A 24,324-nucleotide genomic window follows, 5' to 3' on the forward strand; every position below is an offset into this window, starting at 1 on the left:
GTCTTTCTCATTCAGAGCTGTCCAATGAGTGATTCATCCTTCCACTGTATTTCACTTTTCTGGACTTTGGTTGAGAGGTAGTCGGCCAAGTAGGATATTCCAATAGTTTGTTGAACCATCACATCTTCCATGTGCTCCCTGGGGGATCTGAACCATCCCCAGGCCAGATGGGTAATGTAGTCTGGGTCGGCCCCGGGGTCTCTTCCTGGTCGTTGTGCCCAGTGAGCCTAAAGTGGAAGAAGCCCAAGAAGTACGCTTATTAGATTCCCGATGTGATGGAGCAGCGGTTGTACTCCTGATGTATCACCTCCTAACCCTATCACTGAGGCTGAGCCCAGCCACCCGGTGGAGAAATCACATTTTAGCTGCTTGTATTTGCAATCTCTGCCTTTCGTTGACCGCAGGTGAGGGTCAGGACGTAGATGGACAGGTAAATACAAAGCATTGCCTCGTGGCTCAGCTCCTACTTCACCACAACGCCTGCATTACTGCTGATGCAGCTCTGACCCGCCCTGTCCATCTTCAACTCCAACATCCCCTCACTCCTGAACAGGACTCAGAGATACTTCAACTCCTTCACCTGGGGCAGCAAATCTCCCCCAATTATTGATTTCCTGGCCAAATCCCAGCAGAACGTTTTCCCCCAACAAACTGTGCACTGCTAAAAGTTCCTCTATTTATATTCTGTATGACTAACCATCCAAAACACATTATGCAGTTTAATAGCAAGTCATGACCTGTAATTGTCTTCTACTGGATTTTCTGTAAGAGAAAATTACGTAAGGGGAAAAAATGTCACTGCACTACAATCAACATGTCTTTGTAATTTAATGACTGGAAATGATACTTGATTGTATAATTTGATCGTTTCATAGCAATATCTAAGATTTAAGTCCGAACCTGGCCTAAATGTGTCAAAGCCCTCAGCTCCGGTTGAGCTCAGGCTGTGACGTCGAGTGTGAAACCCCCATGACAGGTTTCATTTAATGCTGACTTTATTTATTTCTTTAGTTTTTGTCACTTGAGTTTAGCAGTAATTCAGTCTTTTATAGGCTGGGAATATTCTTTTCACCTCCTCAGATGCTGATGAAATCCATTCAAAGCCCATTATATCATTCTAAAAGGATTCTGATATGACCAAAATAAGGTTGGAAATAGAATAAGGCTGCTTCTTGGAGGCTGCCCCTGTTTTTGCCTTTCACATGCGCACACACACACACTCTTGAGATTGTCACGACCATGCTCAGTCATCGCTGCTCTAGTTCCCACAAGCTCTTTTCATAAATTAGTACTTGTGCGTGAAGCAGACCCAAGATAAAAGTTAATTAGGACTCTGCCAGTGAAGGACAGAACAGGGGGACGAAACAATGAAGATGGTGTCAAAGGAATAACTTGACATGTTGGACTTTGTTATTTTTCTTTCTCATCTGGCTCGCACCATGGTGGACAAAATATTCCTCCCGTTGGCATTTGAGATTTCAAAATGGCACTTGTAGAGAACTGCTGGCATTTATTATTAAAAGCAGTGGGTCACAGTATTTGTTAGTCAGCTCATTAGCTTGCGACCAAAGTCGCTGCTTTCAAGAAAGAATGCAATGCTAATGATGTTCTTTTATGTTAGCTCAAGAAATGTGTATTTATATTATATTTTCTCCTCTGTGAGAACTCCCTGTAGAAAACAACAATAAAAAGCACTCAAACTTTTAATTAAAATTAGGAAGAAAATTATTCGACAAAATATGACAAAATATGAGACCCACAGGGCAGCAGAGTGCTGAAAAGAGGCTCCAAACATTTTAAGGGGTTCGGAAGAGAAGGAGAACAAATAGAAAAATAGGAAATGGGAATATTACAAAGAAATTATTTCCATCTTTATTTGCAGTTTTTAGAGAGGGCATTATTAAGATAAAGGAGATATGGTAGAAATAATTGTGCTCTGTCTCCGAGTATGAATAAAAGAGGGAGCAAGAGGATGGCAAGAGAAGAGAAGTACGGTCAGTAATGTGTCTGTAATAAGGTCAGAGGCAGAAGTCCATTATGAAACCCTCCTGAGGCTCTATTTATAGTGACCCAAGGAGGCAGAGAGGAAGGGATGGAGGGAGCAAGTAAAGTAGGGAAAAGAGAGAGGACTTGGAGATGAAGAAGAGCGGGAGGGAGGAGAGAGGAAGCCACCGAGATGGAGGTTGGGGGGGGGGGTTGAGTGGAAGGATGCCAGATAGCAAAGCACGGAGTCAAAGTGTTGGGAAGGAGCGAAGATGAGCAAACGGCGAAGATGGGAAAAGGCGAGAAATAGGGATAGAAGATGAGAGTGGGAGGTGTGGAGAGATGCCAGAGAGATGGAGAGAAAGAGGCTGGACTGAGAAGGAGGGGAAGAGGAGCGGAAGACAGCAGGGAAAGAGGAGAGTTTGGCGAGTGGAGTGAGAGAAACCGAGTCATGTGGCGGCGAGAGGCGGCGGCGAGGAGGGATAAGAAGGCGAGAGAGACAGTGAGCCTCCAGATGGAGAAAGGCATGAACAGGGAAATGTCTGATCCAATTTTATCTTCGCCTCTGAATAAAATTGCCAAAATATGGGAAATTCTTCAAATGAAATAAGCCTGTAAGCTGTTCTTAATCATTTGAGTCGAAGCCATCTTAATTTTGTTGTTGTGCGGTCTTGTCTGTGTGCACGTGTGTATGCGCATGCTTGTGTGTACATTGCACTACTCACCAAACATAATCTACAAAACTGGGCTGAGCGTGGCATTATCATTTATTTTGTGCAGGAGACAGGGGAGCAGTAGGAAGCAATAGGGATGAGGAGATACAGGAGGTGATAGGGGGAAGGGAGCATGGAGGACATGGAAACACAGATGTTTCAGCAGAAGAGAAAATGATCAAAAAGCAACAAGGAAGAGGAGATTTAGTCCGGCACAAAGCGGCAGGGTGGGGGGGTGAATTGGGGGGGGAAGTGACCAAGAAGAAAAGACGAAGGGACGGCTCAAATCTGCCATTTCTCCAGGAGATGAAGCAGAAGAAAAGGCGCACGGAGAATGTAATGTGACCATAAACAGGTTTCGTAAGGGAATTGGGAAAGACATCGTAGATCAAGATGAAAAGGAGTGGAAAGACATATTGGAGGGGTAGAAAAAAAAGGGATCATAAAAGCAGACAGAGAGGTGCTGACAGGCGGGGGAATGTGCAGACACACACGCTGAACAGGGGGAAGCAGGTGGACAGTGAGATGTGGATCATACAGCAAATACACAACCAGCCACTCATATTATCAGCTGTCAGCCACCCAGGAAAAAACATGATCCCATCTCCATTGAAAATAGAAGTCCCTCCCCGGCCAGTGTTTTCATATTGTAATGCACTGCCCTGCGCTGCTGCTTGTATTAATAGCGATGCTGAGCAGTGATAGTACAACATGAATGAAAGCGAAGCTGTGCCGGTCCCTCAGGCCTGGGATAAGAGAGACAGAATCCATCTGGAAGATAACATTACACAGCAACTAGCACAAGTTTGTAGCCCCACAAGCTTACATAAGACTTCGCATATGAATGAGATAATCCATCTGAATGCGGATGTGTGTTCATACCTGTGTTTCACAAAATGAGACTTTGTGATTGTAAAGTGACTATGATTATATTTTTGCTCAAAGTGTCCTTGTGTTTGCCAGTTTTCTCTTTGTTTCCTTATCTGTTGTTCACCTGCCCGGATGCATTTCTTTCTCATTGTGTTCATTCGGATTTTTTCAGTTTCAGACACACAGTGATTAAACAGTTGTGTAAACTGTGCTTGGCAGTAGAAACACAGAAGTCATTGTGCTGTGGATTTGTTTGGCCGAAGTATCGAGATGTAGTTTTTGGAATTAGTTATTACAACAACACAAATTCTCGTTTTTTCTTACCTTGAATACCTGAGGAGCAGGGGCGTACCAACAGTTTAGGCAATTACCTTTGGCCCCTGAGCTGAGAGGGGGCCCCGGAGGACGGCTGATTATGTTCATCAACATCAACAAGAACCCCTTTGTATCTCTATTATCAGTTATGCACAGGAGATGCAACCCCGTAGCGAGGACCCATGCCACTAACTTTCTGCCAACACCTTTTGATTAAAGACTAAAATTGCTAAATACATGTGGATGATGTGTCTGGGATGGCAGTCCTGGTTTGCACAGAAGCTGTGCTACTTGTCTCTTACTTATGTGTGTGCACATTGTTCACCATTTGACTCTGTAAAGAATCCTTTGAACATTGGAATGATGTGATTTGGTAGCATATGTTCGGTTTGGTTTGGTTCCATGATGAACCCCCTAGATCCTTTTTTTTTTTCATGGCTCCCCAAAGTCTCTTAAATGCTCCTGTTGAGGAGAGATAGAGTGAATTAACTGGTGTCAGAAATGGAGACTTGCCACCGCTGCTTGTCACACCATGTGGCCTGGCTCAGCAGGAGGAAGTGAATTTAAAACTCACAGTGTAACCGGGGACTAGAGCCTACAATCACGGTGGCTGATAGTGTGGTATTTACGGTTCAACCTCCGCACTGAGCCACAATAAAAGACACGAGATGCGGAAAAAACTGTGACCGAAGCCCCATGGCCCGGTGCTCAACCTTGAAAGAGCAGCATCAGATATAAGCCCCTGCTGTGGAGCCTCCTGTGCTGTCCAGCGAGCTGTGTCCGTACGCCCAGGCCGACTTGTAACACAGGAACAGGAGATAAGTGCTGGCTTTAGAGTCGTCTCAGGACAAACCAGGCGTAGTCACTGCCCACTTCTTCATATAAAAGCAGTCTGCTGTGTACCTTCCCCCTCTCTTTACTTTTCAAAGCCTTGTGGAGTGTGGAAAGATATATCGGATGAAAATCAGATGCAGGGAGAAGCTGCAAGCAACGGAACATGCATATGGGCAGAGAGGAAGATAAACAAGAGAAGGGGGGGGGGGGGGGAGTGGAAGAGCAGAGACAATGATAGTGGACGAAAGTGAAGGTGGCACAATAATGAAGGAACTAACAACAGTTCTCTTTCAGGAAGAGTATAGATACACATGCAGGCCTGCGAATGTGTGTGTGTGAGTGTGTGTGTGTCTGTGCATTGCCTGGCAGAGACAGCCATTAAGGAAATAGCTACTGAGTGCTCTCTCACTGCCTACCTGCAAACGCCCCCTCATCAGCTGCTCCTGTGCTGTGTGTGTGTGTCCTTGACTAAAATGTGAGTGTGGCCTGTTGTACAAAGTGCGTGTGATGCACGTCCCGCTGTGAGCGCCTCGGTTTGACCCTCGACTGAGCAGCGTGTGAGATGATGTTTACGCCTCGGGTCAAACGCACCGAGGAAATGTTTGCCTTTTGTTTCCTTCTCGATAAATACATGTCTTTTTTATTTCCTCCCTCAAACAACTCTGCTTTCATCTTGAGCTGTGTGACCTCAGTGCATCAGGGAGATTCAGATCTTTTCCATTAAGTTAAAGTAGCTTTTTTGGGTCTTTTTTCTTTTCAAGTCCATTAGAGTGTTGCAGAAACTCCTAAAATGATGTCATGTTTTTTTGGTGGTGTCTGGATTTTCTGTTGCGTCATTAGTGTGCTTGTGGTGTTTGAAGACTGCTGTTGTTGTCTCAGAACAGTTAAGAGATCATCAGAGTGAGCGGGCCTCATCCCCTGGGGGACGGGAATGTCTGTAGAAAACTTCATTGTAATCCATCTAGCAGTTTTTCAGATATCTCAGTCTGGACCAAAGTGGTGTGGGCTGACCGCCCATCCTTACAGTCTGCTGCTGGTGCTGCTCAAATCTAAGATTAAACATGAATAAGCTATAATAGCTCATTCTGACCCCTGCACAGCCGCCAGACTGCTGCTACAGAATATTAAATACTCACCTACTGTATAATCACACGCTGTCAGATGTACAAAATATAACAACATGCAACTGTGGAGGCAAGAAGATTCACATGCAGCGCATCTGCATAAAAAGCAAGGGGAGCCCACATATGCTGGCCCAAACAAACACACCATCATCGACAACCCTACATCCACACAAACACACACACTAATGTGCACTTTGGCTGCTCTCTGACCGTCTAACTCAAGGCAATGCAGCTCTCAGAATCATAATTCATAAATTAATAAAATATGCATGTCACTGAAACTTCTGTGTGTGTGTGTCCATGAGGATCTCACCGTGTCATACTCTGTGTTTCAGTGTGTGGCTCTGATACAATCATGGAGACTGTGAGTGAACTATTTCTAATGTGCAAACTTCACTCTCGCTTAAGTGTCGTATGAGAAATTCTGAGCTGAAACTTACCCCGGACTTTTTTTTATTTTTCACAAACAGTGTCTCCCTCTTGACATCTTTCTTAACTGAGGCCAGCTGTGGCCTGACAGGGTTCCTCCTCCGCAGGCAGGGCCGTAAATCTAGTTCCAGGCCGGAGCTGGGGCCTTATATGTCGCACACGATGAAAGTCTGCGGACGCCAACCAGCTGTCACTGCTCCCCCACTGCGATGTGCTATCTCTCAAAGTACTTCATGCCATTATGAATTGCCTATAGCCCTCCGACTCTGGTCGATATATAATGGGCCCTGACAGGGAGTGTGTTGTGCATGACATATTATATCTGTCATGGGATTATTTCTGTCATCGCAGTCTGAGGAAATCCTCTCCCATGTAACATAATGCAGATTTGTCTTTCTGTCTCTGTTTTTGATTTACTCTGAAATCCCCAAATTGTGCAGCAAATTAGCAGAATTGAAAAATCGGTCCAACGTTATGCAAACTACATCGTCACAAGAAAGTGTAGTACTGTTGTTATGATTGTGATTTACCCTACGGCTGTTTGCATTAATCTGTGGACACCTGACTATTTTCATATGTCTCCCTAAAGTTAATATTCAAATATATGTAAATTTAATTGATCCCTTTGGAAAAAGGTAATGGAGTGATTAAGTTCTCTCACACCGCGTGTCTACCCGTGTCTTGAATAATGTGGCTTTTATCAAAGTGTCGATTGAGGATAAGACCCTGATTCAGTTTCTAATGGATGCAGATGATGTGTGACCGCCTGGTGTCTTATTTCAAAAGCGAAACGACACTCCAGGACACGGCGTGTAATTCCTCTGCGTGCTGTGTCAAGTACCTCAGCTGACTTTAACCACCCTTGATCTCTTCTTTATAAACAGATCTGACTCTGAGACACACGCACACATACAGGCACAAACACACACACACACACACACACACCTGCATACTTGAAGTGTACACATATATGTCTTTTGTCAACCAGCATGACTTTGCGGGGCCTTGTTTTATCAACCTCATCTCAGCAACTTATCACCTGAATAAAACTCTGGATAAAGGAGATACCAAAATAATACACAAACCGAAGTACACCAAAGAAATGAAGGAAGATGGAACGTTTAGAGGTTTGTGGTCACTGCAGAATTTTTTTTTACTTAACTAGTACAGCACCATAAAAAGTACTGCAAACATTACTGTAATATGAGAAATGCCTCCATAAATGAAAAGGGACTAAAAATGTCTAAAGGAAATCTTATCCAAATGTATAGATATATATATACAATATGTTGTTTCCGTACATAAATAATTAAATAATCAAAAACTAAACACTTACGAAAGTTGAGCACTGGATCCCCGAGCTTTACGTTGGGAAAATTACAAATGTTTTCAAAGAGAGAATGATAAAATCCATTTGTTATTTTCTCCATATAGCAATGTCAGCAAATTACACCAGAGACAGAGAGGCTGAGAGAGAGAATTCACCGAGTGAGAGAAACACTCGAGTGCTGCTCTTTAGTGCAATAGCTGATAAGATTATTCCCATTATACCACTGTGTATGGAGGCTTGAGAGCTGGTTTATATGCGGCTATAAGGTTTGTTGGCAGTTTTAGGGTAAGGGTTATTATTAGGTTTAGTTCGATTTAGGGTTAGGGTTAGTCATTTAGTTGTGATGGTTAAGGTTAGGGTAAGAGGTGTGGGAATGCATGGGTTAGGGTTATGTGTGTGTGTGTGTGTGTGTGTGTGTGTGTGTGTGTGTGTGTGTGTGTGTGTGTGTGTGTGTGTGTGTGTGTGTGTGTGTGTGTGTGTGTGTGTGTGTGTGTGTGTGTGTGTGTGTGTGTGTGTGTGTGTGTGTGTGTGCTTTTCGGAAATGGACGGCATCATATATCTAATTCCAGGGCAATGATCCTCCAGCTCCCTGCTGTCCCATCATCCCTCACTTTCTGTCAGTTTCCATCTTACTTTCCATCTCCCCAAACCCCCTCGACAGTCAAGTAGGTCTTTACAGTGTTAGGTGATCTAATCTAAATGAGTAAGATGATTGTGGGTAAGAGATCTCTGAGCTCTGGTTAATATGTGGGCCTGTATATAGGTATCACAATTTCCAGTGTTCCAGAAATTGTGTGTGTGTGCATTTGTGGAAGTTTGCAAGAAAAAGCAGACAGATTTGAGCTCATGTGTTTTTCCTGTAGTACACACATGTTTTGTGGGTCTTTGTTTGTGTGTGTGTGTGTGGGAGTGGGTGTGTGCATTTTTCTTTCTTTGTTTATGTGCCTTGTGTAATTTGGCAGCAGAAGTGTCTGCGATAGATAAGGATCATTCCAGCTTTGTTTTATTAGTTTTCTGTGGGTTTTGTCGATAGTCATTGTGGTAGAGGAATAGGGGTAGAGGAGTACCAGTTAAAGTATGTGTTTGTGTGTGTGCGTCTCTCTATGTCAGACTGTGTGTGTGTTTGTTGAATGATAGTACCTGTTTCCTAGTATGAGTATGTTTTTACAGCTGCTGCTGATTCTAACTAGCAGATAAGACAGTATGATCTCATGATTTCCACAGCTACTGCACTGATACACATCACACACACACACACACACACACACACACACACACACACACACACACCAACCAATGAGGCATTTTGACCCTATATGGCTCAGTTTGACTCACTTTAGGTTTATATGCCTCTGGATTCCTTAGATCCTTGGAAATGCTTGTGATGTTACGATCACATTTACTGTGTTAATTTATTATTCTTGTTCAGTGCTTCTTAGGGCACTTGGTTCTATAGATACTTGATAGATGCATTTTGTAATTAAGTCTAAGATAAGTATTAATTATCCACTATATCTTGCTGTTTCACGTGGTATAAATAGTATCTCTATAGTTTTAAATGAACACACAAATCTTGAGTGAAAATGACAGTGTAATCCGACATTCGAGCAAAACACTGACATGAGAATGTTCCTAATGTTCTTACCATCTATAGTAAGGTTGGTTTCCAAAATCTGGTACCAATCAGACACCGGTTCCTACACAGCCGGTACATACCAGACCAGTTCACAAAACATATTCCGGTGCCTGATTCCGGTGCCTGAGCTATGTTCTGAGGTAGTTGCCCTGCTTACAGGCCACATAAAGATCACTGACCTGGCTCTGGTAGCACGTAACTCTAACCTCTAGTTATCGAGTAGCTACTTCAAACTCGAGTCCACAAAACAAGAACATGCCTAAAGCTAAAGAGTCAAAAGTGTGGCTGTATTTCACGTGAAAGGATTCCGACACCGGGATGTGCTGCAGATGTCTGAGCGATATCGAAGAGCGGGAACCTGAGAGGCCGGGACTTAACAGCTGCCGTGGTTCTGAGCTAAATGTTCCAAGAAAAAAATGGTTTTGTCAACGTTTAGCACCGATATTGGAAAAAAAACGAAATGACACCCAACCCTACCAATAACACTGTCAGGAGCCTGTGTTATTTTTATGGTAGATGTATTGTAATTCGTATGGTGTAGTTCGGTGGTTGTCTCATACCATGACCACTCATGTTAATAATTGAACTCAACGTCGTTCTCTTTACCTCCCCCAATCTACCTCTCCCCTTCCCGCCCCTCTCCCATTGATCCATCAATCTCTCAGTGCATTATGATAGATCGGCCCACGCTGTCAGTGACACTCGAACATGATTGGTCACTTCTGATGACATCTTCCTTTACACATTTACAGATATTTATTGGTTGGGTTTGTAGGTTTCCTGAAGTGGGCAGGCCTGAAGGCGTTTAACGGATGGGGATAAATGTGGTTTTTTACCCCCGCTACATATTTACTACATACCGTAAATCGAACCTGGACATTGGTCGGCAACAGCCATCCATTATTGATGACAGCATTCAGGCAAGACAGTTATGAGCCGGGCTGTTAGGACCAGTAACTCACTCTGTCAGGAGATCAGGAAGGAGAAGTGGGGGTAAAGAGGATGAGGATCGAGAGAGGCTTAGGGACAAGGGGGGGAAAAGGAAACGGAGAAGGAAGCAGAGAAGAATGGAGAGGTGAAAGGAGAGGGCCACAGAAGCAGTGAAGCTGTGGAGGGGAAAGGAAACAGTCGGCATTTATGAGACAAAGCTGTTATTCATGGGAAATATTTCTCTCCAGCGCTCCCCCCCCCTTTCCCTCCACTCCCCCCACCCTTTTCTCCGGCTATCATGTTTCTTGTGCCAATCAATAATTTATTGCTGTCGCTCCAGAGCCATGAACCCCCCCAGCTCTGAATGACAGATGAGGGTGAGAATGGCTGTTGGGGCAATGTGCAAAGCGGGAGGGGCGGCGGGGTGAAAAAGCAGAGTGGCGGAGAAAAGCAAAGTAACAAGAAGTGTGCAGCGAGGAAGAGGAGGCAGAGCCCGCCAGTGAGAAAACGAGACTGACAGAGCAACGAGTGAACGTGACGCCGGATAAATAACCCGGAGTGGGAGAAAAAAATTTCCCACAGATAATGAAATTATGCAGTGGGAATGTCTTCCAATTTCCATACTCTCAGAGAACTAATTACAGAAGCACGAGAGAAAATGTCAGCTATGTGACATCAAAGTGGGGACCCTGCCTCCTCATTCCCCCCCCCGCCCCCCCTCCATTCGTGTCTTGTTTTACCTAAGCTGCTTTTAGCTCCGAGCCCACGGCACGCTGCTGTTCTCCGAGAGGACTGCGACTACACACACTGTTAGTGAAGAGGAGTGGAAGATGGTGTTTCAGTGTGCGCAGACTTATAAATGCACAATTTATGCAGTTTGGTACATTCTGTTTGTTTTTGTAGGAGTGACAGTGTGTGACTGTAGCCGTGGCCCATTAGAGGCTGAACCTTGAAGCAGTGCGTCCAAAAAGGTTGTGTGTTTCGAAATGTTCCCATGACTCACAAGTCTCCAGGTGAAGCAGTTACAAGCACACGCACACACACACACACACACACACACACACACACACACACACACACACACACACACACACACACACACACACACACAGGGAAAAGGACAGTTTTAATGAAACTGAATGATGATGGAGTGGAGGGAAATTACATGTTGGGGGAAACTTTGTGTGTGTGTGTTTGTGCGTGTGTGTGAACTTTATATTTATGTGCATGCGAATCTCGTCCATGGGAGAAGAAGAGAGAAAGGCCTCGTCCTCTCCCTCCCACCTGCTCTTGTAAGCCTCTGTGTTACGGTGACCTTGGCAGCCCGGTGACAAAACCTTCTCGGTGTCCCTTTTGATCAAGGCCTCGTGTGGGCGTGTGGTTTGGTCCCAGTGAGAAGCCAGTGGAGGAGCGGGAGCAGGATGCAGGAGAATGAAGCTACTGACGCCCTCAGGGTTGGCTGCTCTGTCTGTTCAGTTATTTCCTCCAGTGTGTCTGTGTGTCTGTCAGTACTGTCCTGGTTATTTCATTCTCTACTGTCCTAGCAGGAGTACCACAACTTTTGCTAAAAAAATTCCAGAAAGGTGTTTGATTATACAAGAGGGAGGACCTTTAAGTTCACACCTAACAGATAGTGACAATGACTTCGGCAACATATTCATAAAGCTTGTCACAAGAATAGAAAAGGACTTTGTTTGTTCAGTGTTTTTTTGATTTTCTAGTTTACATGTGTAGGTGGTCTTACATTTTGGAATTTGTTATCCAATATTAAGTGATATTAAACTTTTTGCAAAAAAAGGGGGAAAATAAACTTTATGTGATTTCAAAATGATGAATAAATCCTAATTTCTGATGTTTCTATTTGAACTCGCTAAAATTCTCAATGGCTCCAGAAGACTGTGCTCCTGTCATGTCCTCCTCACGGTTATTTATATCTAGGTCAAAGTCCCTGGGTTTAAATCCCACTGTTTGACATATTTTGTTTTTTCAAGGCTGTCTTTAGAGATTTAAAATTTTATGAGGTGAATGTGTTTTTTGTAAATAGTTTTGCCTAAAGGAGTCTTAGGTTTGTAGTCTGTGTTTTTTGGACATAAATTGGTCATTTTCTGACTTTAGATCGAAATGTGTATACGGTCACTTCTACATGGGCTGAACATGCCACTGTTATCCTCACGCTGTAGAATCAGTTGACCGGCCACAATTTAGGCAAGCACAGAATTCCTCAACCAACTTTATTCAAAAAATAAAAACCTCATGTATAACAAGACAGAGAACGGCTGTTTTTCTTGCAGGAAGCAAGAGACGGAATTCATTTCTTTCCGTCAGAGCATTCTCAGACAAACGACAGATTTAGCTATAAATACTTCTGCAATAATATTACAACAACCTCGATATAGTGTCTAACAGACCTTTTGACATCAGACATGAGGCAGAATGAAGCCTGGGACTGCTCAATCTGCCGAACACCATTAGATCATCGATAATGAGGCGACCAGGCGTTGTGACCCTCCTCATATCTCCCCTTCTCCCCGTCAATGTCTCTTTGTCCACACAGGGACACAGCAATCAGTTGCTGATTAAAGGTGCATTTTATGGCTCAGTGGGAGAAAATTGTTCCCTGTCCAGGTCACTGGCTTGTGGCACGGCAAGTATTAGTGATCAGATGAGAACAGCAAATGTCGAGTGCACACTCGGTTCAGGGGAAAGCGTTAGACAATGCTGCTCACTGGTGTGAATCACAGAACAAGAATGAATGATTGAAGAAAAGCTGCATATTTTCGCTGAACTCCCTTTGTACCCTGTTAGTCGTCGAAGTGAGTCGATAAAACAAAGAATGACTGAGCTGAGAACAGTGGGAAAAAAATCTCCACTGAACAACAGCCTTAACATTTCCCCTTTTATTCTTCCCACAGTGAGAGACGAGGACGACTTCTTGAGTCTGAGCGAGCTCCCGGAGACCTTCCCCTCCGACCCGCCGGAGCCCTTACCTCACTTCCTGTTTGAGCCCGAGGAAGGCTACATCGTCAAGAACAAGCCCGTCAATCTTTACTGCAAAGCAACACCCGCCACACAGATCTACTTCAAGTGCAACAGCGAGTGGGTCCATCAGAAGGACCACACTGTGGAGGAGAGGGTGGACGAAAACTCAGGTGAGTGAAGTCTGGAGCGCACACACACGTGTACTTGCACAAGTACACACACCCTTTTATTTGAAGTGCGATAGAAAGTAGAACAAAAATGTCTCTATACATTTGTGACACTGGTGGTAAAAGGAAAGACATTTCAACTCAGAGGAAAAATAATTTCCTTTTTTTGTGTGAGTGCAGTGAATGCCGGAATTTTGCTGCAACATCCAAGAAAGATACAAACAACTTGAATGGCACTTAGGAGACTCCATAGAGCAGCCAAGGCCCAACAGTCCCCTCATGAAACCACGTTAAATTCAATAGATCTGGATTTTTATTTGGTTCTGCACGAAATTGCACACACTCACACATATAACTCTCTTAAATATGTCTGACTTTTCATCTACTTCCAATTATTGTTCTCTGTGAAATCAAGGAAAGTGTTAAATTGTAAAGAAAGTGGGAAAGATGAATCTGCACCAAAATGTAATGGGTTCTTCCCTGGCCAATCGGCATCCTGCAACCAAGTGCCACAGTCATCGGCCCTGATGCTTTTGTGTAATCTTGTTAACAAGCAAAAAAAAAACACAAAAGAAAACCTTAACAAACGGACAATGGTAAAAACATAGCTTCTTTGGTGAAGATTACAAAAAAGTTACCATTAAAAGGATGGAGTAGGTGAAGTTATGTATTTAATTTCATATATATGTTAAATTTGAGCAACCAATGTTTTTTCCCAGCCTGTTAATCATTAATATTTCCCGGTGAGCAGACAATCTAAAATATACATTAATATTATTAATTTAAATCCTTTTTCAACCTCTTTCCCTTCATAATTTTGATATGCCTGACGATATCATTCTGCTCCCCCCTGATTGTCTGGTGCACCGTGAGCACACAGGTTAAATCCATTATTCAGATGTTGTGCTATTTGCGCAGAGAGCTAGGTCACATGTCAGACGTGTGTGTACACAGCTGTCCCGCTGGCAGCGCTGGGCTGAAACCTTCACAGGACAGTTTAATAGGATCCACAGTGATGTACTGGAGCGCGGCCAAAGTTCCACACTTGTCACTTGACAGCACATGGTATTACTCTGCTGGAGAGGTAATGATGAATCATGCTGCTGCTTTGGCCGGACGACAAAGATGTACACGGCCTGGTTTTCTTAGACTTAAGGTGGACACGAGCTCGGCTTATGGGTCTCCACCCGCTTGTTAATGAGCCGGGGGTCTCCCCCAAAGCCAGCGATTAAAACACAGGCTGAGAACAGCTTGAAAACTCCTGATATATGGAACCTGCCCAGTGCAATACACAGCAGGGCTCAGCAGCACAAATCAGTGTGTTGGCGGAAGCAGTTTCTCTCATTGAGGCAGGTGAACAAAACACTCAGTGCACGTTGGATCTGCTCGGCCTCTGATGCCTGACTGTGTTTGTATTGAACACAATATTGAGGAAGCAGAACTTTTTGATTTCCTTCTCAACTCGAGTTGACACGTTGACTTGCCCACTGAAGATTTTCCCCCTTGTAATACAAAGCAGAGCCCGGAGCCAGAGAGTGAGTGTGTGTGTGTGTGTGTGTGTGTTAGTGCGTGCATGAGTGTGTTTGTTTGGTGTCCCGGTTGCTTAGTGGGTCGGCTGCGGTGTTAAACCCCAGACAGACACAGAACTGGCTGAGCAGAGATGTTTCCCCTGATTCAGCTGTCACATATAAACAGACGAGGCAGAGGAGTACGGATGCAACAGAAACTGAGAGTAGTACATGTGAGAAAAGGGAAACAACAGGTACAAGTATTGAAACATGTACAGAGCTGCAAAACAAAAGTTTAAACAGAGGAGAAAACGATGTTATAACCTAGCTGTCAAAAGGAGGGTTTTATATCAGATGATGGAAAACTCCACTTTTAACCTGGATCATTTTCTTTATTTCTGATTTCTTCCTCATGTTTCCTTTGAGCACTTTCATCCCTTCTTTCTCATTTTCTGATTCATCATTGCTCTCTCTGTTCTCCTGAGCTTTTAGCTCATTTCTTCCTGTGACTTTGTTTTCATTTATCTGCATCCAAGTCTTTTTTCTTTTTCTTTTGAGTCATCACATATCTTGGCACAAGTCCTTTAACTCCTAAGAACTTCTGTGTGCCCTGAGGAGGCTTTGCATTTCACAAAGAAACCAGAATGACACTCAGTAGAGTTCACACCTCCACCGGGGTCCAACCGTCCCTGAATGAAAACACTTTTAAATTCACTAGATCTGGATATTTGGATCTGCACCAAATGGCTCCTAAATATCAGTCCTCTTAACATGCCTGACTTTTTCTTATCAAGATCGAAATGCAAAATGTAAAAGCAGGTGAGAATTTATTTATTTTTTATCTGGAAAAGCCCCCTGATCTAGATCCACTCCAAACTTTTCATTGTACTTTCCTGATCCTGGAAAGTTTCCTTCTTATCTGTACCGTCGTTTTTCCAAAATCCTGCTAGCAAGCAAAACCTTCTTGCCGGAGGTAAACAAATATAAAGTGTCCTCTTGGTCATTTATCTTTGAAGGCACAAACAATAGCTCACAAGTGCACATTAAATTCACCAGTATAATTATCACCATCTCATCTTCCTCTTAGTCATGTAATCATGTCTGTTCATTCATGTGTCGGTCTCTCTCTCTCTCTCTCTCTGTCTCCTCTCCAACTATTTATACACTTCTTTCTTTCCCAGCCTTCTTTGGGGTTTCCAAGAGGCATTTATATGACAGAGTGGCTTGATTAATGTGAACGTAACCCGGTCTTCAATCTAAGGTTTCTGAGGTTATAGGCTGACGAATGTGTATCTACAATAAGCATCCATTGTCTCCCCCCCCCCCCCCCCCCCCCCCCTCACTCCTCGCTCCCTTCATTCTTTTCTCCCGATCTTTCCTCCTACCTCCGTGTTCATTACGGACATAATGTGCAGCTGCTAGTCATTTATTACTCTCCCATCAGCCGTTCATTTGCGAGCAGCTGGATTCCAGACAGTGGGATATTGAGAGGAAACTCTGTTCAATTAGGATACGTGGATTTAGGCTCTTTCGCTGCATGTGTCGGGCCCTGAGAGGTCGTTCACGGATCAGAACCTCCCCGTCAGCCTCATAACAATCAGTGTGTTTGAAACATCCAGTCCAATTTGGTTTGACGCCCATTAACAAATTAAATCTCTGTTTTTACTAAACCTAAACTCATAACTTTCACTTTAGAGTTATCTCTCACGGTGTCCCTGCCTGTTGAAATAACCCTCAGCCCCAGTTACTACATGGATTTGGTTTTTAATGTTTCAACTGCTCGAGATATGCTTCAATTTATGCCTAATTTATCTTGAACCGAGCCATCATAATGTCGCTTTAATAAAAAATTGATTGACTTGCTTTTGTAGTGCTCCAGGACACTCCATCCTTCACGCACATCATAATCCAAGCAGAAATGGGCATAAATGTGTAATGAATAAATCAGTAAACTGGGTACGTTATGCAATATCAAGATAACTGCAGTTAGCACATTTTCTCTTTTCTTTCCTTTTTTCACTTATTCATAATGAACAACGACGGCTGAAACTGTTTTGTTGTGTGTTTTTCTCCATATGTTAAAAAAAAGAACCAAATTCTTTTTTTTAATTCTAACACAGATCAAAATATAATAAGACCTGCATGTTGGGTTGCAGCATTGTCCTGTTTACACAAATCATTACTTTTTGCTTATTATCGGTTTTGGACAAAAAAATACAACTTCATCTCTCCTGAGGAAGGAATGAAGACTGATAATCTCCATCCCTCCAAAAAACTAAGTGAGCAGCAGTGCAGCATCACTCTGGATATCCTCAAACTAAACGGGGGGGCTGTCCAGGTGGACGGATATCCAGTCTGCAGCAAGTGACTGCCAGAAAGAGGGACAACTTCAAAAGCCTGTTGTCCCCGTTTATAACTTTAATCCCTGACGAGAACTCGTGTAAACATTTAAATGTCAACCTTAAAACATCAAAATGAATCCCTACGTCACAGCTACATCTCTGTTTGTGTGTTTTGTTCACTAACTTCGGACTGACAAACACACAACGGCCTCGATACGACCCCTTAAAGAAACACACACACACTTTCCCAACTGACTTCAGTGAGTTTAAGGTTCTGACAGGATGAGTCTCAACTCTTTCATGCACCTGAAGTAAACTAGAACGTTTTTTTATAATCTTTTATAATCAATATTTATAAAAAAAATTGTTTTCTATTTTCAAACATTGAATTTCAATAATCAACCAATAATCTATAAAGAAAATAATTATTAACTGCAGTTGGATACTAATTACGGCAGAAGAGCTTTACCTCCACCTCCAACAACAACAACAACAGTTTAATCTTACCATGACATTAATGCAGTTGTAATAATGATCTAACGATATATAATATAATTTTTCTGTCTTTAATAATTGAAGTAGATTATTGGTACTTAAACGTTAATAAAGGATGTGAATACTACCTCCTCTCACATGTTCAAATAAAACCCCTCTTGTGTTGTCGTTCCTTGAAGGGCCTGTAAACTCGGCAGCTTGATACCGTGAAACCACGATGTGTTCTGAACCGTTATCACACTGTGACACTCTGTCATGGCTCCTGTGGAAAGTGTACAGGTCACCTTGGAACAAAACACTGAGATTATAAAATATTCAATACTAAATGTGTGTTATGCAACATGTGAATCACATAAAAGCAACTGTAGGGGCTGTGGTGCGTGAATGCAGTGTGTGTGTGTGTGTGTGTGTGTGTGTGCGAGCAATGTTTGTGTGTTTTTCTGTGTGAAAACCTAAACTCTTTAAGCTGTTTTCTCCTCTTTCTTTCCTGCTGTTTCACAGAAACAGCTAGCAGCTATGGCCCCCATGCTGTTTTTATTATCTCTCTCTTCTCACTCACTCTATATCCAATCCGTTCGCTCTCGTCTCCCCCCCCCCCCCCCCCCCCTTTTCCCCCTTTCTTTTCTCTTCCTGTCTCTTTGCTCCATGCTGCCTTTTGCTATACCTTAATTTCCACCATCTGAAATCGGAGTGAGCAGAGGCAGATAAAACCGTAGCTTGTGGAGGCAGGGGAGAGAGGTAGGGGATGATGGAGGGATGGTGGTGGAGGCTACCTTCCAGAGGTCTGGATAGGCCAACCCATATCGGGGGTCACACTGAGGATAAAGATGATATGAATCCTGCTGTGCCGTTTTCTTCCAGTTTCTTGCTCGCTCCAGCTCCTTCTGCCTCTCTGTGTTTCTCATCCTTTTTTTTGTGCAGGAATGGAAAGTCAGCTTAAGTGCTGAAACACAGTGTTCGTTTGATCCCTGGGATCAAGATGAAAGAAAACAAAAGCTAAAATGTACAAAGAAAAGTTAGAGCATCGATGAGGCAAGCACGAAAGTTGCTGCCAAACAGCTTTGTGTGCAATGTCTTGCACAGAAATACATTTCTACGGTCGGTCTTGTCAAACAGAATCATAAAAACCTCAAGGGATGGAAAAGCAAACAAAACAAACTCGAATTGAGTTATTAAATCGGAGCAAGGATGAAATAAAGAACATTTAATGAAAAGAGTAATGTGGAGAGTAGGTAATATACAATTTTGAATGTGATATATTCTTTTATTATGAGATACAGAGTTCATACATGATGTTTGGATGTCCAAAATCATTTTTTAAGATATTTAAGAACAAAGACATTTTATCAGAGCGGTACATTGAACTTGTGGCTATCTTAGCTTGTAGCCGGTCAGTCCAGCAAAGGCAGTTATTTTGTTAAACCCCAACGAAACCCGTCGGCCCACAAACCCGCGGCCAGTCTAACCAGAGCTTGTCCTTGACTATGAAGGTTTTAAAGTCCACGTCAATATAGGACAAGTGAGCACTGACCACAAATGTAATCCCTCACCTCACTACCTCACATATCACTCCACCAGACGTCCACACTTGCTACAACAAGGTCTTCTTTCAACACAAGTTTTAAGCCATACACATTAAACAATGATCACAATTTAAGTAATAAGTAACAGCTTATAGTCAAACCCAGGTGGGACTTTCAGGACTGTGGCGATGGGAGTGGTCCTCATCGGTACTGAAAAACATTTCATGATCATAAATCTTTCTAACTTTTCCTGCAGTGAAAAAAAGTCAAAGTGTGACGAAGCCATTTTGTTCTTTTCGCCCTGATTTTGAGCCAAATTATTTCTATGAAGATACAGATTCACCGCCTCAAGTCCAATCGTATGAAACTCTGACATGCAACATGGAGAGGCTCTGAAATGTCTTCACATTGGGGAAATACTGAACTTGTTTATGAAATGATATGACACATTTATGAGAAGCTGCAGAGAGGGACCCCAAACCAGCACCCATAGACTGTCATGATAATTAAGTAATACAGCAACACCCATTAAAGATCAAAATACGATTTCCCCCTGTTTAATCTCTGTTTAAAAGTCTTAATAAAAAGTGACACCCCCAGGGAAGTGTAACAAACGTCTTGTTTCCGATGTGATGAACGGAAAGTGAATCTTCACGTGAGCATCCTAAACTACATGTCCTCACATGGAGCCTCATCTGGAGGCTGGGAAACCAGGTGGAGGTCACAGGCAAGGATCAGGGTGGGGTAGTGGGGAGCAGGGCGGTCGAGGGGGTCGCTCGGGGGTTCGATACCAGCTGTGGTGAACAGGCGCGATTCCCTAAGCATCAAGTCTCCACTGCAACCAGCCCTCAACTGAACCTCGGCCAAAGCAGGTAACGATCTAAAGCTACCTAAGAAAACACGCCTTCCTCTTGACAGGCACTTTAATACAGCAACATGGACATTTGCTTAAACATATGAACCATATCTCCATTTGAATTAATGCGACTTAAGGTGAGCGGCGGCAGATTGCATATTTTATTGTGAAGGGCATTTCCAGTGTTTGCTTAAGCAACGTGCGTGCGACCCCAGTATATCTCCATTAGCTGTGAAGTGTGCTAATGACATATTGTGTACTAGGTTACTTACTTTGTCTCCATTAGCCAAAGTGTGAATGGTTATTAGTCTGCCGGCACTGACCTGTGACTCCACATCTACACACACACACACACACACACACCAGGATGTCGGCACACAACGTATTGGCTCGGGAGATTTGTGACCTCTTTCCCTCCTTTGCTGCCATCGCACTCGTATTGATTTCTTCTCGTCTTGTCCTACAGCTCTCCCTCTTTCTCTCCCTCCTATGGTGTTTCTCTCCCCTCCTCCCTCCGTCTAGCTTCACTCCCGTTCCCATCTCCCTCCTTTCCATTCTGCTCTGCCACCTTTTCGTTGTCCTCCTCGTAGGATCCCTCTCTTCTCTCTGACTCTTACGTTGAGATTTCAGTTATTGACAAGCATCGAGGTTTTTTAGAAGAGAGTCAAAAAGCCTCCGTGTCAGCGACTCCTGATATAAACACAGCTGTCCATTTGTGTCTATATCAATTTGAACATACATCTGTGTTACATATATTGTGTTAAAAGTAATGCTCTGCTGTGGGTGGCATTTTGTTTATCTGAAAATGAACTCCTGCTTTGTTTCTGTGTTAGTTCGGCGCGTCCTTGTCTGTGTTTGTGGGAAATTGTTTGAGTTAGTTTCCCTGTGGGCTTCCTCGTGTGTCCTGGAATGTCCTGGTTCACTGCCTCGTCAGTGCTACTGGAGGACACGCATGTGCACGCTCAATGACATTCACATGTGGACGAGCGTGCACACGGAGACACTCTTTTAAACGTAAACCAGCGGGGACACTGGGAGATCAGTCAATGTCAGTGTGGAGGCCATTAAGAGAGCGCACGCACACACACAAACACACACGGTACGTGCATGTGTTGTGAGTTTTCAATTGGTCACAGACCAGTGACTGTTCTGTCGATGTCCTGGATGATTTCCCTCAGAAGGACTCAGTCAGCCCCTGATCTCTCCCTTCCTCACTCCCTTCTGTTGTCATCTTACCATTTTCCTTTCCCCCTTTTCTTATAATATTCATTTAATTATTATTTAACAGAGAGTTTCCAGGTCATGAAACATCCAATGACTTAATGGGCTTAGCTGCAGTATTGTGTAATTTTGCACATTTACTGAGGTCATTGCTACACTTGCTCAATGTTGTGCTTCTACACACTAATATATTTGGATTATACCTTTAACACTCTGATCCTAATAGAACATGGCAGCGACAGATATCCTCTCGTTTAGTGTTTCGATGGTGACGTAGAGCCGAGTCCCCCGAGTCTCCATACGTGTTAATGCAGATCTAATAGGTCGTTAGGTTGATGGAGCCATCAGCATGCATTCGCTGATCTCACAGGTTGTGAGGATGGCGAGGTTGCATTGGTCACTATCGGAGGTTTATGGTGAAGCCGCGTTATTACCTGTTGGGAAATGTGTGTGTTCGCTTGCAGCAAATCCACATTAGGTCTTAATACCTGTCAGCTTTCACTGAGCTGATCCCCAAACAGCAGGACAAACCAAATAGCTCATTTACATTCAGGAGAGAAATCCAACTTAAAACGTTAATCAATGGCTCGGAAGCAGTTCGGAGAAACTTTGTTGCAGGTATGTTCATGTTTTTGTTTTGTTTCCAACCCCAGGCTGCAGTTCTTTTGACCTCGTGTCTTTGTCTTTTGTAAGACTCCCTCCCTCTGTGGCACTGATGAAATAATAATACTCACTGTTGACTTTTTTCTGTATCGTCTGTTGCTTTCCCCTGAAGGCCTGTCGGTTTGACCTGTCACTGATCACATTTAAACACCACAAAGCTTTAGAGTGCTTTCTCTCCCCCTTGCTCCCTTATCTCTTTCCTTTTCCAAACCATTTAGCTTCAAAACCCCCAGTCTCTGTTTTCATGTCTGGCCTTGACTCACTGGCTTCCCTCTGAATGTGAATTCTCCTCAGCTGTTTTGGTCTCGACTGCGACAGGGGGGACCATCCCTTGGAAAGAAAAAGCCTTTGACTGACTGACTATAGTCAATGCTCAGCTGAATGACGTGTGACTGACAAAGTCACACCACTGGTCGCCCGGCCGAGTGTTAAAGTCTCACAACATAATAAACACGACATCAACAGGGAGTTTACAGGCTTCGTTGCCAACTTAGTGTCTCTCTATGTTGGATTCAGATTCAGAACCCTTCACTGTCGGGTTTTTAGCTTCCAGCGACTGTTCTGAAACTTTCACTGGAAGACGCTCACCTTTGAGCTCAACGTTGGGAATTCCCTCTGCAGCCACAGCTCTATAGAACTCTCTTTCAACTTTCTGTACAGTCGAGAGGAATGGGCTTTTAATTGTTTTAAAGTAAATCAATCTTAAATCACAGAACAGTCATTCTCTCTAATTGACGTGATCAGTGAATCACCTCAACGGTGTTACAGTTGTAGCATCAGGATTTTAGCAGTGCACAGACGCAGTGTGAAAACGGTTTGGTGACGGCTGGTGAACATGTTATCTGAACGCGTCGGGATTCAATCACTATCTCATATAGTCGTTCTCTTGTCTGACAACAGTTACAAATAGCAAGTCAACGGGAACAGAGCCTCGGCCGTATGTAAATACTGTATATGTGAGCACAGTGTGTAGGAGTGAAGCAGGAAGATAAAGCACTGGAACTGACACCAGGGAGAATGTAAATATGACACCATCGTGACCTGAATATGCTAATCAGCGTTTTGCACAGGCTATAGCTACTTCCCATTGAAAGTAGTTTTGTTATAATCGCAACAGTTTTCATCTACGCTCCCCGGCTTTTCACACTGAAGACAAATCCAGCCTCTGACTTTCTGTTTCAGCCATCAGGCCGCGATAGAAGTTCACCTCTTATGGCAAAAGACATGATGTGTCCGTTCACAATAAATCTGTGTAGTAATAAAAATAATGATTGCTGAAACCATGCATTAACTATAGCATCCCATGCTTCACACATCACAGTGAGGTTATGAGTGGGTTTGGGTACCACAACACACAGACATAAAGTTGTGTATTAGTTGCACATCTCTACTCTGCAACTTGTCCTAATTAAATACTTTTGTGCATGTTTCTCTCCCAGTTGCCATTTGTCAGATCCTAACGTGTGGACAGAACATTTTCTCCCTCTGCTGCACATTCACAGGCAAACTTTGTTATGAGAGGTGACGCTCCTGGAGTAAAAGCAGTACCTGAGGGTTTAGGGTGTTTCTGTGATTGATAGAAATGTTTGTGACTGTATCTACTTGTCTTGATACTTGTCCTGCATTTTCATCTTCTCCTTTTCTCCACCCCCCTGACAGTAGTGGTTGTTGATGGGAAACACTGTCAAGCTATAGAGACCCACATTCCATGATTGTCTGCCCATAATAAAATGATGTGAATTCTCCGAGCTCTGTATCTAAACAAGAAACAGGGTTATGTGGGGACTTTTTAAACCTTGTGTGATTCAGCCTCTTTCTGACCCAGCCACATTTGCTTCTTGAGATTTGCATTGGGAAACGATGGGAACTACTGGCTCTTCACTGTTTTCCACAGATGCAGTGACATCTGTCTTTTATCTGATTCTATTCCCACTTTGTGACATGTTTTCTCTATTGACATCAAAACTGAAGGGAAACAGGGGAATCTGTTCTCTGCTGGATGTAGTTTGTGAGCTGCTTCAGATCTGTGGTGTCAAAGCGTTGGCATATCTTTCTATAATAATTCTAGTCCCTAGCTGACACACAGATGAAACTATAGGATGAGACAATATGTTGATATCCATGACGCCTTCTAGCATCAAGTGTCAACACAACACAAATGTCATCTATCTCTAGAAAGGAAGAAAAGTTAATGTTGCGTCAATGAGTACAAACAGTATAGAGACAGTATTTTCCCCCAAACAGTCAATGTGACCTAGATTTGTTTTGTGCTTAGTTTTTCTCTGTTTGATAATTGGAAGTAAAGATTATCATTATTACACTTATAATTATTATTAACATTGTATCACTTACAGCTTAAGACTTATTATAATATAATATTCTGGATTCAGGTAAATCAGCAATAAG

The 24,324-nt window shown here is 43.2% G+C and overlaps 1 protein-coding gene across 1 annotated transcript in view; it reads left to right on the plus strand.

The window, feature by feature from the left end:
- unc5ca (unc-5 netrin receptor Ca) overlaps window positions 1-24,324 on the plus strand; it is a 200,208-nt gene that overhangs the window by 88,802 nt on the left and 87,082 nt on the right. The window contains exon 2 of the mRNA XM_053421576.1: window positions 13,077-13,313. Coding sequence (XP_053277551.1) covers window positions 13,077-13,313 — 237 coding nt within the window. The remainder of the gene's footprint in view (window positions 1-13,076; window positions 13,314-24,324) is intronic.

This window comes from Pleuronectes platessa, chromosome 4, assembly GCF_947347685.1.
Source record: "Pleuronectes platessa chromosome 4, fPlePla1.1, whole genome shotgun sequence".
NCBI lineage: Eukaryota > Metazoa > Chordata > Actinopteri > Pleuronectiformes > Pleuronectidae > Pleuronectes > Pleuronectes platessa.